Source organism: Syzygium oleosum, unplaced genomic scaffold, assembly GCF_021117445.2.
Source record: "Syzygium oleosum isolate NSW1041296 unplaced genomic scaffold, Sole_v2.1 Sole_v2.37, whole genome shotgun sequence".
Taxonomy (NCBI): Eukaryota; Viridiplantae; Streptophyta; class Magnoliopsida; order Myrtales; family Myrtaceae; genus Syzygium; species Syzygium oleosum.
In genome coordinates, this window is record NW_026607521.1 from 1,564,312 (window position 1) to 1,580,971 (window position 16,660).

The following is a 16,660-nucleotide window of genomic DNA, read 5'->3' on the forward strand; positions in this document are numbered from 1 at the left end:
TTTCCCCTCCTCATCTCTTTTGCGCATAAAAAGCCTAACAAATAATATGGCTCAAATTTATAACTATATATGGATTACTCTCTTTGATATGTCTAGTGATTTTACATTAATCCAAGATAGATCAACATAGTCGAAGATTTCGATAGTTCTACAAAATATCATATGAACAATCAAATCGAGAATTAATAAAATCATGCAATACCCAACGAATTGACTAAATAGGTACACATTTGGTGAAGATACGATAGAATCATATTCGGATCCTAGTGTTTCTCACTTGGAATAATGTTAGGATTGGGCTCACCATTCTAGATGTGAAGTCTTATACAATTCTATATAATTAATACAGATACATACGGTGGTTTGCATGCATTCATAATGGTATATTGAGCCGAAAAACTGGAAATCCATGCTATTTGACAAAACCATATTATTTGCTAAAGAATGGACTGGTGTTGTTTAATCAGATCAGTCATAAAATATTATGAAGGATTAATTCCTTGTTAACAAAATCATATAAAAAAACCAAATTGATTCGACTCACAGAGCACAAATATCAATTTGACCAAAATTAAAATTTACAGATCATTGAACATTGATTAAGAGTTCAAGGACTAATTTGGTAGTGTCTCTTCTTTTATTAATGCTAGAAATATATGAAATCGAGTTATAAAAGAGGTTGTACATTTTTATTGAATATTTAAAAATGATTCACTCGTTAAAGTAGCTAATTAAAGTTTGTGGCATCATTTATGCTATAAATTTGTGTATCGTTTGTTGTTCAATTTTGTAAAGTGATGCTTATATTTGTGTATTCTCCCGGATAACTAATAAAAGTTCTCAATCTATACTGATAACTTTCTATTAATCACTAGCTAGTATGGAATGACTTTCACTTTTTTTACTTTTTTGCTTAATTTAAATCTTACAGTTCATGCACTTTGAACTTTTTTTAAATCCAAAACTTTCGAAACTTTCATAGTACCCAAATGTTAACTTAAAGACTTGCATTTTATTTCTTCATAATTTTCCGAAATTTTGGTAATCTTTTAAGTTTTGACGGGAAAGTAAAAAAGTACTTTTGAGTTTTATTTAAATTCGAACAAACGTGCACACCTTTAAAACTGAGTTGGTGAATGTTCTAGCAGAGTTAGTATAATACAGTTTACCTTTTCGCGACATGCTCATAGGTTCACATGAGGACAGTAAGGACAATACCTTGTTGATTTCGATTTGTGCTGATAAGTTATTCATCGACTCATATATTATGACTTCGAAAGTATGAAAGGTCGGTTGATATTAATGTCACATTGATAATTGTACATATGTATTAGTAGATACCATTCAAATAACTCTATTAACTATCCAAAAGTTTGGTAAATTCCATTAATTTGATGATAATTTTTTAAATGTATATATTTAGATTGCTGGCAAGTTCTTAATCAATACCGACTATTATAAATACCTGATAATCTATGTAGCACCGACATCGACACACGACACGACAAGTGACACATCATTTGCTCAAAAAATAGAGAATTCTGACACTTATATTAAATATATATTTTTATATATACATGATAAATTATCATTTTTAATTCAAATCTACAAATAGATATACACAACTTCTTCCTTCTCCCCCCCCCCCCCCTCGACTTCTTCCCTAGTTGAGCTACCATTACACCATCAAATCCGACATCAAGACAAACGATAGAAAAACCAGAGAACCGGGGCACTCGGCAAAAACGAGAGAGGTGTACTTGCTATCTGGATGCAGCGGTGACCAGCGAGTGGCGACCGACGCTGAGAGAGCCTCGCGGTGGACCAGTGGTCGACGGAAAGAAGAAAGAAGAGAATTTGAGATGGGGAGGTTGTCGGTCGAGTGAAGAAGACAGAGAAAATAAAAACCTAGCGTGCTTTAGCCCTTTTCTTCCACCTTTTTTTTTCTCCTTTTTTTTTTTTATAAATTTACATTTTGACCCTTAATTTTTTGAAAATTTATAAAATTGACCCGTGCGTGTGGGAATCGCGTGTCGGGATTCCGGACTCGCATGCCGGAGGCGTGTCCGGCGCGTTGACAGCGTATCGGAAATCCGTTGACAGCGTATCGGAAATCCAACGCCTGTTTGACCGCGTGTCGGACATGTCGGTGCTACATAGCTGACAATAATTTAGCCTTTCAAATTTTTGAGTTGTGTTTTTCATCATTAGAGTTGATTTAACAGAGTGTGATTCACTAAAATCTAACGGAGATTATGCACAATCGGAAGCAAATTTCTCGTCTAGCCCGAGAGAACGCTTTTGATTATGCGGGTCCGATCCAAATCCAATCCCTCTGATCGCATTGAGTTTACGGACCAAATCTAGGCGAGAATTCTGCTAATACTAGTTGCACTCAAGATACAATTCCAAAAGATAAAGCGTTGTGATTGATGGAGCGAAGCAACCTGATTAAAAAGAAGAAGCTAAAAGTCAAATGTTAAGTAATGTATTTACACTATCCAGCTAACTAATGTACAGGTCACAGTAAAGACTTATAGTATAAAAAAGAAACTATAAGTTCCCAGCAATACTTTTATTCTTTTTGAATTGGGATGAATCAAACTTGTGGACAAGCATGGCTTCTTAAGATACAAAGGTATCACAATAAACCAGAGCACCGAGCAGAGAATGGTCCCAATGCATTCTTAGCTGCAATCACTTTGTTGACCAACGTTTTCCACTTGAAATCATCTTTCTTGCTTTGGTGCCGAATCTTCACCCTAAATTGCCTGGCAAAAGCAAAAGAGACGCAATGTAGAGCCATCAATTTCACAAATACAAATCAGTTCAACGGAGGTACTGCTCTTCAATTCTACACCCCAATAAGATGACTCAGCCCCCATATGCATCTCGCATAATCACTTAATTTTAAATCATTGAAGAATCATTTGCGCAGAAAAACACTCTTGCCTTTAAAAGTTTTGACTCATCAACCAGTTTCTTTAAATCAGTGTTGGACTCTTTTCCGTGCAAGACACTTGAAATGCAAACTTACGAGTCAGCAATGCAATTCTCACTTGATCATCTGAAGCGAGTTTTGCTCAATATTCAATGCTATTTAGGACCTAATTAATTAGGTGAATGAACCCATTGGGCCCGTGGCCCAATGGTAAGGGAATTTGGTAAGGTGAGGTGAGGTGGGACGTTTAGTTTCGAGTGTGGGATTCGACTCCCACCTATACAGAGAGGCTGAGTAAAAGTCAGTCAGTTTCAAGTGTTGGTGGGTTCGGACGTTTAGTTTCAAGTGTGGAATTCGACTCCCACCTCAACAAAGAGGCAGAGTAAAAGTCCTAGAGAGAGAGAGAGAGAGAGAGAGAGAGAGAGAGAGAGAGAGAGAGAGAGACTAGGGCAGACCAAAAAAAATTACGTGAATGAAAAACAACCCATACATCATGGGCAGTCACACTTGGACACGCCCTGCATCCATCTAAAACTTTTCCAGGTTAAAATTGAGGTGACAAACATAGAAGTTCTTTGACTTACCTACAGAGAGGAACCTTGCAATCATCAGGCTCAGTACACATCCGAGAGTGCAGTTCAAGAAGCTGCCACATGCGCTTGCAGTGAACACATCCTCCAGGAACGCGGACCTTGCAACTCGAAAAATGGCGTACTAAGGTCTCAAGTCCTTTACAAGCAGGGAATCCACAGGCAGGCTGCGATGCTCTGAGGAGTTTGTCGCGTGGTCCAATCGTCCGGCAACCATCTCTGCATATGTGAAGGAGGGCTTCCATGGCCTCGTAAAGTTGCAAGTATACCTGTCTCTCTTCTATTTTCCTCAGCCTCTCTTGTTTCCTCTGCACAACAGTAGTCATAAGACCGCAATGCAAAAAATTCTTGACAGTTAACTTTATCATGACAGTAACATATCCACCAATATGAGAATGATCCATAGTTATTTCGTAAGGGAGAAGTAATGACCTATCTTCCAGGAATCAATCCGGTTGTCATGTTGATAAAGGTGAAATCACAACCATGTTCAATAGCAACCAGAGGAACTTGATGCGAAGAATATCGTAACCAAAGAGATAAGAATGTAGACATTCAGTGATTCTTTGCTATGAAGGACTTGGAAGAGGCTAAGATCAAAATGTTGATGCTATTGTAAAAAGAAGATCAGATAGAGCTGAAGCATCTCTTAATTCTAGGGCATCTAAAGAAGGAAACACAAGCATAAAATTGAGAAAAATCTCGAGAAAATTTTCCAAGGCTGTTTTATGCGAGAGGCTAAATCGAGGGGGAAAAGGATAACGTAGAAGACATAAACTAGCGAAACCCTCATATAAATCTAGAACTGATGAGACCCACCCCATCTATGTGGGAACTTTTACTACTCCTAGTAGTAGCAGCAGCAGTAGCAGCTAAAGATCTGTAACGAACCATGGTCCATTGCAATACAAATAACACAGTAGCAAAGATCCGCAAAGTTATAGATAGTTCCGTTACTTATGTATCTCATGAATCAGCAGAATAAAAACATTCACTGCGAGTAGTAGATGTCACTGTGAATACGATTGTACTATTTCAAGTTTGTAATCCTCACTTCGAACTCCACGTAAATGTAGTAATGACATTCGCATGAGTTGCACATTATGATCCATAAGCACATAACATTCAATGACCTACTATCATGCTATGAGTAGATCGGACATGCAAAATGATTCCCATGCTGCTTGGGTTTTCTTTAAACCTATCATGAAAGTCTTCGTTTTTTAAATGACTTTATAGATCACCTCCCTCCATGTAATTATGCCAAATACCACAGCTTGGCCTATACCAACTCTTACATTTGGGAAACGGCAAAGGCTACTCCAAGAAAGGAGCAAAATAGACTTACAGAATCTACTTCAACAACCACCTCTAGGATCTCCTGTTCAAGAGCAGGATTAGCACGCTTCATTACTTTCCAACCTTCAGTCAAGGATATACTTTTGAAGTCCTTCAGAACCATGCGGATACAAAAGAGGGAAAGCCTCGGTGCATCGCAGTACCTAGCTAACTGGAGCACATCTACAACATTTTCTTTGGTCAGCCAGTGATACTCCAGATAGTGAGTACAAACCCTTTTCAATGATGGAACTGAATAGGAGTGCGATAGAATCAGCAAATGGAGAACATACTTCTTCATCGTTTCTTCTTCATAGCTGCATCCAGATTTATATAATATTAGAACAAATAATCCAGACAACTGGATGAGGGGAAAAACTAAAATAGAGAGGATAGTCATCATACCAGGATGAGTAAAGAAAGCGAATGAACGCTTGGACAGCTTCATTAGGAACCCCACGAATCCTGATGTACTTCATACCATTCCTAACCGTCGATTGATGCAATATATTACGAAGCACTGGCGACGCAGCGGACTGCATGGAAGAAATTAATTGGTAAGCCTAAATCTTGAACCACAGTATTTATCTCTCTGAATTGATGGTCGCAATGCAATTTGCTCAATGAGCCCCACTAGACTGCCTTCCCAATTAAAGAAACAGATAGATTGATCAACAAATTATGGAAGGCAGTGTCTAAAATATACACTAAAATCATATGCCAGTCCAGATCATCTCTACATCATCATGACTCATACAACATCTACAAGGAACTGAAATAAAAACATCAGGGAAGGGCAAAGGAAGTGTAATTAACTCACCAGAATACTGGAATGTGCCACAATAAATGAATTTTCTTCCATAAAAATGTAAACATCTGTGCCATATCCATCCATGAAAAGGCTGTCCCATGTATGTTTTGTTTCTTTGGGGACTGAGCTACAATCCGGAAGTCTTGCATGGCTGGATCTTGTAAAGGTTTTAACAGGGGGAGAAGGCGGTTTGGGGATATTACAGTTATTGGAGGAGGACGGAGTGGGAGGTGAAATATCTGCTGGATCTGCTTCCTCCAGTTCAATATTAAAATAACCGCAGAATGTTTCACCTACAGAGGCCGACCAGGGAGAATCAACATCTGGTGAAGCCATCAGCTTTGGAACTTTAGGAGAAAATACTAGTTGACACTTTTGCAAGAGGATCTGCAGGGTAAAAAAGTAGCAAGATTATAGATACTTCCTTACAGAGAAAAGAGAAAGAATCCAACCTCCTTAGAATTGCATTGGCTAGTTGGAAGAATTCCGTTATCAAGAAATTGACCCCCCAACATAAATCTTAAAAGAGCATTTTCATTTTTGAGGTTTATCTCATTGGTTACTTGTGGGGGTCGCGGATTACCCAGCTGTTAGATTCCAAAGGTTTCCCTAAATAAAACTCCAGATTGCCTAGCTGCAAGGTCTCTGCTTTTATTCACCTCTAGATGCCTTTGTTGGGATGTCAGACCCAGACGATGCATAAGATGCACAATTATGTTTCATCACCAACAGCAGTAAGAAGCTACCGAATCGAATAACAGCTAATCTTATAGAGTGTAATTCCGCATACTTCAGTAAGAAACTAGTGAATCAAACGCATGCCAGAGTTTGGATCCGCTGGTTCAACAAATCTAGACATAATAAAGGGCATAAACACAGACAGAACACTGTTGACATTTTGAGTGGCATCATGACCCTGATCAATGTCAGAAGACAAAACTTATTTGCCACGACATAATAGCCATTTAGCATTCACTAACCACCACCTCATAAGACGGCAAAATTGCTGAATGACCAACCAATGTAGGACATCGGCCGTTGTGCCCTGTCAATTTTCGCTTACTACGTTTGCCTCCGTCGGACCACACGAGGCAAGGAGGGAATTCCAATCTTGATGTGCTCTTTAACTCTTAACCATCATCTAGTAATTAAGAATGACAGAGAGACACGGTTTGTAGTCGAATGCAAGCCCCAACAAAAAAATATAAAACTTTCTCAACTACAATTGTTTTCTGCGCCAAATCATTTTAATGACAAGGTTCCTTCCGTCCGACTGACTAGCATTCAATTCAACCGACTAAATTCCTTTTCCATGCACTCCAATCCAATTTCTAGCTCCAGCAACAGCGGCATCTACTGTATCTAGAGAAGCAATCACTGCAGAAGACAAGGTGTTGCCTACCCTACCTTAGAGCAAAGGCAGATGCAAATCTTCACAAAAAAAATCTGAGATTTGCTCTCTTCAACACGAGTCCACCTGAATCTAACGTTGTACAAAAACAGCAGCTAAAGAACCTGAAACGAAATACGAAAAAAAAATATATACAAAAAGCAAAAAAGTTCATAAATAATTAAAACATTAAAATAATGATTAATCGAGATTATAATTTTCCACTGCACAGGAGCCAATAGAACCCTCTAGAAATCAACAAGCAGCTAAGCACAACCCAAAAGATATTATACGACGTCGACATCATCACCTATCCTGGTAACAACAGAACCAGACATCATTCGCCTCGACAGAACTCCGAAAACGCGAAATGCGGTCTCAATTTCGAGCTACGGGATACATGCATCGATGGTCCGACGAGGACAACGACCATTTCCAGGTGACGAAATCGCAGCAGAACAGGGCAAAACAAAAAACCCACCGGAATCGCTATTCCGACACGACATGCAGAGCAAAAAAGAAGAAGAAGAAAAATTGAGGAACGAACTTAAAGATGAACGACAGGCTTCGGGCTCCGGATTGAAACGCTCCGGAGAGAATTACCGCGATCGGAAACGATCGCCGAAGAAGCGATTCAAGCCGCAAGGACAACGTCCGGTTCCGTCGCGCCGGTCATCATCGAGGGGCCCGGGGAAGAACCGGGTCCCGCTCGGACCGTACGGACGAGAGACGCGCGACGAGCGGCGAAGCGAAAGCTACGGAGCAGAAGCTGAGACAGAGAGAGAGGGAGAGGGAGAGAGGGAGACCTGGGTTGGCGACGAGGACACGAGAAGTGGGGGGAGTGATCAGTGGGAGGAAGGAGGTGCTTCCATTAATGGCGGACGCGGAAGGGAGGAAAGGAAGGAAGGGAGGCTGATGATATCTTTCGGGAGAAAAGATGGATCACTTTTATATTTCATTTGTTGTTGTCGTTCATTTATTTATTTATTTATTATTTTTATTTAAGCAGTTGTTTGTTTTTTGTTTGATTTATTTTAATAATTTTTTGTGGCGGACGGAAAAAAGCGAGACACGGTCGGTCTCCGCTTGCATCACCATCTGCGTACGTACCCCCAATATTTGTCACATCTGTCCATATATATATATATATACATATATATATATATATATATATTTCCCATAGCCATTCTTGGTCTTACCATATGTTTTTTTCGGCCTAATTCAAAAACAAAAAAGCACCAATTTTATCTTAAGTAACAATTATGACACGAGCTTTTAACTTTCACTTAAATCTCAAATCTGACCTGAACAATTTCACATCATAAGGGTCAGATTTGTTTGGGCCAGATTTGGGACTCGATTAAAAATTTATGCTTTTTATTGAGACAAAAATAAGTTTAGATCAGAATTGTCACTCAAAGTAAAGTCGATATTTTTTTTCTGAAATTAACCCCATTTTTCTATCTATTATTCTTTTAATTCTTTTTGAGAATGCTCACTTTTTAAGTAAATGAATGATTGATTTATCGAGTCATAATACCCCTTCCTAAGACCACGTGATGTGAGGGGTAAAAATCTCAGCAATCACATGTCATCTAGGCGTCGAGATCTTTTTAAATGCTTTTCGTCTGGTTGAAGATATCGATTGTGAATTTCGTGGCAATTACGAACCCACGATATGTCCAGAACAATCCCGTATGAATATATTAAGGACATAGGAAAAGGGAACGCGTTGTAGAGAAGATAAAGGGGGAAGAAAATGATGGGCGTACATGAAAAAGATTGATTTGAGGAAGCGAGGAAATGTGGTGATAATAAGCCAATAAAGATGAAGTAAAGTATATCCAAAGCCCACGTATGGTGCACCTAATAGTGCTATAATTTGCTCTGAAAAATTCCTTAAAATTAAAGTAGAGGACGAAAATGGTTTTTGGCTTTCTGAATTTGCATGAAATTCCCCACTTGACTTTTGTTTGCACCCAAAAAATCAGGCTGAGCTTTGCAATTTTTTGTCTGGTCGTGTTAAAGCTGGAGAGGTATATCCACTTCTTACTCTCTCTTTTGTTTTTCCCTTTTTAGGTGATACTATTATTAGATTGTATTTACCTTTTTTTGGGATTATTTATTGCGTTTAAGTGTATCTATACGATACATGGAAATATATTTCCGTCAAGCATTGATTAAACCATTAAAAGAAGCCGGACCTTGTAAATGTGAGAGTACTTAAACCTACGCCTTGAATTATAGCAGAAAATAATGGAAGGTTATTTAATAATTTCGAAAGCACTCGAGAGGAAGGATTTGCCAAACTTAGAGTATTCGAAATTAAGTAGAATCATTGTATATTTTTTAGTAGCACGGCACAAATTGAATTCCCTGTATTGTCACTTGAGACTCGATTCGCATCTCATTTTCCTTTGATTGTTATCTTTTTTGCTCCCTATTCGATTGCAAAGATTTATGCAAAATCTAGGAGTGAGATAAAAGCCACTTCTACTCGAGAATAACCAAATTTTAGTCAAACCAAATCGTCGGTGCAAAATGAGGATCTAACCCGAGTTCGAAATGCGACTTAAAAAGGAACTTGATCCCAATTTGCCTTTTTTATGGATTTTTTTTTGGTCAAATAACAAAAATCTATATGAGGTGTAGGGAAAATTCCAAATAAAAGCACGAAATGCCCTCTTTTTCTCAAATAAAGGTATGAAGTACCCTCATTTTTTTAAATAAGGACCTGAAGTGGCCATATTAATCTCGGAGAAGGGCTTCACCTTCCTGGCTGAAGGGCATTTTCGTCATTTAAATTTTTAGAATTTTTCTTTCCTTTTTTTCTTTCTTTTTTTTCCTTTTTCTATTTTTTTCTTTTCCTTTTCTTTTTCTTTTTTCTTTTCCATCTACCTCCGCCAGCCGTCGGCCATTGCTGGCGGAGGTCGCCGGACTCCAGCGAGAGTTGCCCTCGCTCGAGAGCCGGCGATGGCCTGGTGGGCGAGGGTGCTCCTCGCCCGACGCCGGCAATGGCGGCCTTCGCCCTCGCTTGGGCTGGCGAGGGGCCAGCAAGGCCGAGGGTCGCTCGCCCAAGCGAGGGCTGAGGTCAGCAGAGGTCACCAATGATGGCCAGGGAGGGAAGAGGGAAAAATAGGGGAAAGAAAAAAAAAAGAAAAAGAAAAAAATTAAAATATATATATACTTTAATTTTTTTTACCAAAATACCCTTCTCCGATGGCCAGAATAGTCACCGGCCAGTCAAAGTCCTTATTTGAAACGATTTGGCTACTTCAGATCCTTATTTAAAATAATGTCCACTTCAAATTTTTGTTTAAGAAAACGATAGCACTTTTGATCCTTATTTGAAATTTTTTCTAAGATTACGCACGAGAATAGGAAGCTCCTCTTTAGCTAAGATTATCCTAGGCGATTGCAATTGTCTCTTTATGACGACAACTTGTAACTTCACCACCTCTTTCTATATTTTGTACATTCTATAATTTAATTTATCCAGGATTTTAAAAACCGAGAAAAAAAAATTGATGGCTTATGAGACAATCATACGTGCAGTTCATATCTCTCTCCTCATCACGAACTTCGACAAGAGAACTTTCGCGATCAGCATTTTGCAGTTGGCAGTTTCTTATGCTATCCCCGCACTTTCTGAACCAGCATGGGTTCTGACCAAAAAAGAAAAACCTGCATGGGATACATTTATTGGAACTTTTTAATTGTTTATTTTATTTTATTTTTATGTTGGGATAAAGGTGTTGGTTGTGTGCTTAAATTAGGAGGCCAATCGCTCAATTTCATTCCAACGTGAATTAAGAATACGTTTATCTCACGAAAAATTTCAAAAATTAAGTATTTTTCGAAAAATGATTCTTTATATTACTTTAAAAAGTAAATAAATGAATAATATTTTCATCATCCATAAAAATAATTAAATATAAATTACCTCAATAATAAAAATATTTCTCGTCAGTTAATATTCTAAATGATATAATTAATCATTTTTCAAATTTTAGAATTTTTCGCAAAATAAACATTCTAAATGTACTTTTTCGCAACAAAGGCATTATTTTTTTTTTCGAAAAAGGCATTGAATTTATCGTGACAACAACAATAACGATCGAACCAACATGGGAACTTGGGAAATACGTCCAAAGGGTAGATCCATTAAGCAATCAGAGCCCGACACGTGTAGCACCGGTAGGCAAAGCGAGAGCAAAGTGGGGGGCGGCGAGACGGACAAGGGGGACAGCTTAAACAATGTTCCAAATTCAACATATGAATGATAATTTCCGATTTTTCAGAAGAAAGTATAGTGAATGGGACCCGCTTTTGTCTATACTTTCGATTGGGACTTACCGATATGACCGGACCACAAAAATGTAATTGAAGTGAAGCTTAGGGCCATCCCCCCACCCTGCCCTTTCGATTCTCCCTAATGACAAGTTTATTGGCACGACACGATGACATTATTCCGACACGTTACGTAATGACGTATTGTTGTCCGTGTCTAATGTCTTATATACCCTTTTGACATGATTGATGCTTAGTGTATAAAGCTAATGTTCGAGCTTAAACTTGTGTTGAATCAAATAGACACGACTTACCCATGATGCATTGGTCGTTTCGATTTTAAGACCGCTTGCTCATTTATTCAATATGACGGAATTATTCCACCGTGATTAGGGCTGATCGTTGACACGATATAGTCTAATCCCACATGTTTTTGTTGTTTTCAAAAGACAAAGTGTAGCCGAATGATTTTTGTGTCGGTGGATTCACCTAAATCTTCATTCTGAGCACATTGCTTTTCGGAATGGGAAATTGATTTAGTAACGTAACTCGGTCTCTAAAAATTAATAAATATGTCTCGAAATGGGAAATTGATTTAAGGAAATTGTTTTTTTTCCTTCTTCGTTTGGGATAAAGACGAGCTTTTGTTATTTGTCATTAGTATATGCCTCATGACTTTCAGATACGTATAAATGAACAATCCAAAAGGTGAATGCATCTTACATGCATTTTAATTAGGGCGTTCATGCAAGTGAGTAGGATTTGCCAAACATAGAGTTTGTGAAATTGGTAAAATCATCGTATATAGTTCTCAGGAGAACGACACGAATTGAATTCCCGATGTCATCACTCGAGACTCGACCCGCATCTTATCATCCTTCGATCATTAGTATATTTTTTTGCATCCTATTTTATTGCAACGGTTTATGCAAAATCTAGGTAAGAAAAAATGTGCATCGACTAGAGAATAACCAAGATCGAGTCAAATCAAATCATCGGTGCAAAATCATGACCTAACCCGAAACCCCGAAACCGACCTAAAAGGAACCCGAGTCCCAAGGATAATTGAACAATTTTTACCTTTTTATGGGTTTTTTTTTGTTTTTGCGGTCAACTAAATGGTTTATGTAACTAATGAATGCACAGGAATGGGAAGCTCCTATTTACCTAGATTATCCAAGGTGATTGCAATTGTCTCTTTATGAAGACAACTAGGAACTCCACCTTTTTCATTTGTTCTATACATTCTAAACCTTATCCTAAACACAAAAAAAAAAATTGAAAAATTGATGGACTACTAAACAAGCATATGCGCAGTTCAAATCTATCTCTCGTCACGAACTTCGAGAAAAGAACATGCTCGAAACGCATTATGCAGTCGGCAGTTTCTTATGTTATCCCTAATAATCCTTCTAAACCATCGTAGGATAAATTTATTGTAACTTTTTAGTTGTTTATAATTTTTTTTTATTTGGGATGAAGGTGTTGGCTGTGTGCTTAAATTAGTGGCTCTCGGCGGAGGGGCGGCGCCCGACTTCATTCCGACGTCAATTAAACTTAATTTTTTTCTTTGCATGATTTGAAGAAATTGAAGCACCCAATAATGGAGACGATTGATTCATGATGAGGACAAGTATTAATTTTTATATGATCGGAAACAGCGAAATGTTTCACTTGTTGAAAAAGCAGCAAAACATCTAACATGATTCTTTTTTTCATATTGTTGGAACTTAGACGGATTGTTCAGTGTCAATTGGCGACTGGCTAATATCTTATCAGATGTACCGAACATAAACCATAAAAATAAAGATTGCGCGAGTATACATGTACCAGATACTATGAATTGGACACCAATTAAAATTGTCGAAGTGATTGCAAATGAATGGCATAGGCAACCGCAAATTAACCGCGCAAATTCCATAAACTTGACTATGGATTAATGGAAAAATAAAACAAAGCACAAAAAAAAAAAGAGGGGGGGGGGAAGAAAGAATTGGGTGGACCGAAACGATTGCGGCATGCCCAAGCCAACACGGGAAATGTGTCCGGAAGGAAGATCTTCCAACCAATCAGAAACTGACACGTGTATCATTTTTGGGGCAAAAGCAGTGCAAGTGCAAGTGCAAGTGCAAGTGCAAGTGGGGCGGCGATGGGGCGGCGATGGGGCCCACTTTTTGTCTATACATTTAATTTGTGAATTACTGATATGGCTAGACCCCAAAAATGAAATTGAAAGAGAAGCTCAGACCCATCCCCACCCTAACCCTTTTGATTATCCTTAATGACGAGTTTTCATTGATTTGACACAAATAACATTATTCCGACATCCTATATTGTTATTACTTATCGTTGTTGTAGCCTTATTTACCCTTTTCTGATGCGGATGAAACAAGTCAAACCAGTATTCCTCATAGTACATGCTCAATTTAGGTTTTGTAGAAACAACTGAAACGAGTCATCAACAACCAAACAAAATTTAGAAGCTCTCCGCCTTTGCTCGGCACCTGCACATGTACCTCTCCCTTGATATGCTTTGGTCGAACCTCTCTCCCTTGATATGAGTTGCCACAAAAGACAGCTCGTTTGAGTCAATTTGATCCCCTCGAAGATGACCCATGGATCTCCGATACCAGTGAACGTGGGATTCACACCACGCTCAAACAGTTCCATGCGTGCCTTCTCCACATCCATGGACGCAGCATTATTGAAGACGTGCTCTAGGTCTTACAATGTCTCCTTATCTTTATTGGGCAATGCCTGCGCACAGCAGACACCATATTAGACTGATTAAATACAAACTATAACATGTAGTTGGAGAGGATCTTACCAAATTCCCTTACTTCATTTCTAGCTGTGAGTTTCTCTGTGCTATACCACATTTCAGTAGCAAGATGCCAGGCTATAATCTGGCATCATAAGTAGCCCCGATGACATGTACTAAAAGATTCGTGCAATCGATATCCCTCAGTCTACTCTCGAGAAATAGATTACCTCTAGACTCAAATTTCTTTCTCACCTCCGTCAGATCATTCGCATTATGAGATTCACGTCTCCCCTCTTTAAAGATAAAAATCCATAACTTCCTAATAAAGGGATTCTTGGACACATACTTCATAATCACATTCAGTGATTGTCTCACCAGCTTGATGGAAATAAGAGATGGTCTTCTTAGCCATACCGAATGGGAAACTGCAACTATTAGAAAAATTGATGATGCCCAAGCACCAATTGCGCTTGTACATCTTTCTTGGACTGTCCTTTAATCTATCGAGCATGAATATCTTTCTTGGACTCTCCTCGGATAAAAGGTTGCAAGCAGAGATGGATTTCGACCACCTTAGAAATATCAACGGTGTATGTAAGACCACGTATGTAACATTGGCATTTGGATCTACTTCACATATGGCGAATCGAGGCTTCCTCAAATCATAAATGGCGGATTTTAACTTGTTGACAAATGAATCTAGGTTAGCTGGTTCTTTGTCGAACCACATGCACCGCTCAATAATGGCAATAGTCCAATAGGAGGAAATGAGCATGAACAGAGTTATCACATCAAGAGCAATTCCTCTGAAAAAAAAAAGAAAAGAAAAGGGAATAAATAATTTCCACATCAAGTTTGTGGAGCCAATGCTTCTTGAAACAATTGAACAAGACGAAGGCCGTCGCAATGTCAATGAAGGCTATGAAGCGGAAAATATAGCTCCACTTGCAACGTAATACAAATGCTTTTGTATAGAGCACCTCGTAAATAAAATGGAGTTTGACTGTCATCACCCTTAACGCATCCATTATAGAAACTTTGTGGAATTATTCGCGGCACATTTCGCATTTTCTACATTTGAACATGAGATCTCCGATGAAGACCGAAGCTATATGATGGAGGAGGTAAGCATGCTTCACCACGATGCTTTTGACAAGCTTTGCTTCTTCCTCATCAAAATATCCATCTCCTAGAACATCGAGTTCTTTACCGAACTTGTGAAGGAAACCTTCAATTGGGTTCACCACCTCCTTGAGCATCGAAAGGCTCGAGAAAGTAAGTGACAGTGTCGTCTTCGCATTTTTTATGATCCCGGCAAGAAACACCAGCATCACTAGGATTGGCAACAACTTGTCACTGAGAAATATCTGCACAAAGACATGACCAACCAAAATATTTGTCCTTATCCATAAGTGTATATTCATTTTCTGATTTTGATGTTCGAGCCAAATTGATTTATGAATTATTGGAATAAATATGGAATTATATACATTTGATGACATACAATCGAATTATAATACCTCTTAATAAATCATATAAAACGAGAGGCAAAACTTTATGAATCACTGGAATAAATAGGACATTATATGCATTTGATGATAGAGCAAATCGTGACATTATTTGCATTTGATGATAGAGCAAATCGAGATGGTTTCTTACGCTTAAGGTATCTACTTGTGCGTATTCATTTTCTGATTTTGATGTTCGAGCCAAACTGATTTATCATCGCTGTTTCAGATGTGCGATATCTTTTAGATGCTTTTGTCTTGTTAAAGATATTGATTGTGAATTACGTAGTGCCTATGAACTCATAAATTATCCAAAAACCTCCACACATATATAAAAGGAAAAAAAGTAATGGATCGCATTACAGAGAAGGTAAAGGGGAATGAAAATTGATCGGCATATTTGAAAACAAGTCATCCAAGCCCACAAATGGATATATGAATGCCCAAATAAAAGCAAGATTGGGAATAAAGTAGGGTTGAACTTAAGCATGATATGGGGAGAACTTTCTTTTTGGGGTTTCTCAATCAGCCTGGCTTTCCTCAGCTACGAAAAAGCAAGGGGGTGGTGGGTGGGGTGTGGGGGGTTGGAGAGCAAACGAAGACAATGGTTTTGGCTTCTGAATTGCATGAAATTCCGCACCAACTTTTGCTTGCATCAGAAATCAGGCTGACTTTGTCTGGTTGTGTTAACGCAGGCGACATCTGTCCACTTCCTATTCTCTCTCGTGTTATTTTCTATATGGGATGTTACTGTAATATTCTTCTCTTCTGCTTTTGGAATGCGACCGTCCAAAAAGTGAATTAAATTTTCACGAGAACGAAAACAACAGCTTTCAATGAATGAGACGACCTTGGTCGTGTGCAGTTGTGCACCAACAATGAATTGGGTGGGACCGAAACAGAACAAGAGGGGAGAGTCGAAACCTCGTTCAATGCATTGAGTTTCACCGCCGCAGCAACGATGACGACAGGACCAACATGGGAACTACGTCCAAAAACGGGCGATCTCTGAAACTATAAGAGCCTGA

At 38.6% G+C, this 16,660-nt stretch overlaps 1 protein-coding gene and 1 pseudogene across 3 annotated transcripts; both read right to left on the minus strand.

The window, feature by feature from the left end:
* Positions 1-2,461: 2,461 nt before the first annotated feature.
* On the minus strand, positions 2,462-8,007 carry LOC115661757 (BTB/POZ and TAZ domain-containing protein 3-like). Of its 3 annotated transcripts, none has more exons than XM_056305289.1 (7): positions 7,877-8,007; positions 7,088-7,195; positions 5,690-6,067; positions 5,275-5,405; positions 4,880-5,186; positions 3,526-3,839; positions 2,462-2,771 (listed from the first exon to the last, which is right to left on the minus strand). In XM_056305289.1, exons 3-7 carry the CDS (start codon positions 6,014-6,016, stop codon positions 2,642-2,644), a joined length of 1,209 nt encoding a protein of 402 aa, XP_056161264.1. In that variant the 5' UTR covers positions 6,017-6,067; positions 7,088-7,195; positions 7,877-8,007; the 3' UTR covers positions 2,462-2,641. The 3 variants fall into 3 exon arrangements, with proteins under 3 accessions (XP_056161264.1, XP_056161263.1, XP_056161265.1); XM_056305288.1 differs by having other exon boundaries at positions 7,618-7,977; XM_056305290.1 differs by having other exon boundaries at positions 7,674-7,971.
* Positions 8,008-14,084: 6,077 nt separating this feature from the next.
* LOC115689749 (uncharacterized) lies at positions 14,085-15,455 on the minus strand (annotated as a pseudogene).
* Positions 15,456-16,660: the final 1,205 nt, after the last annotated feature.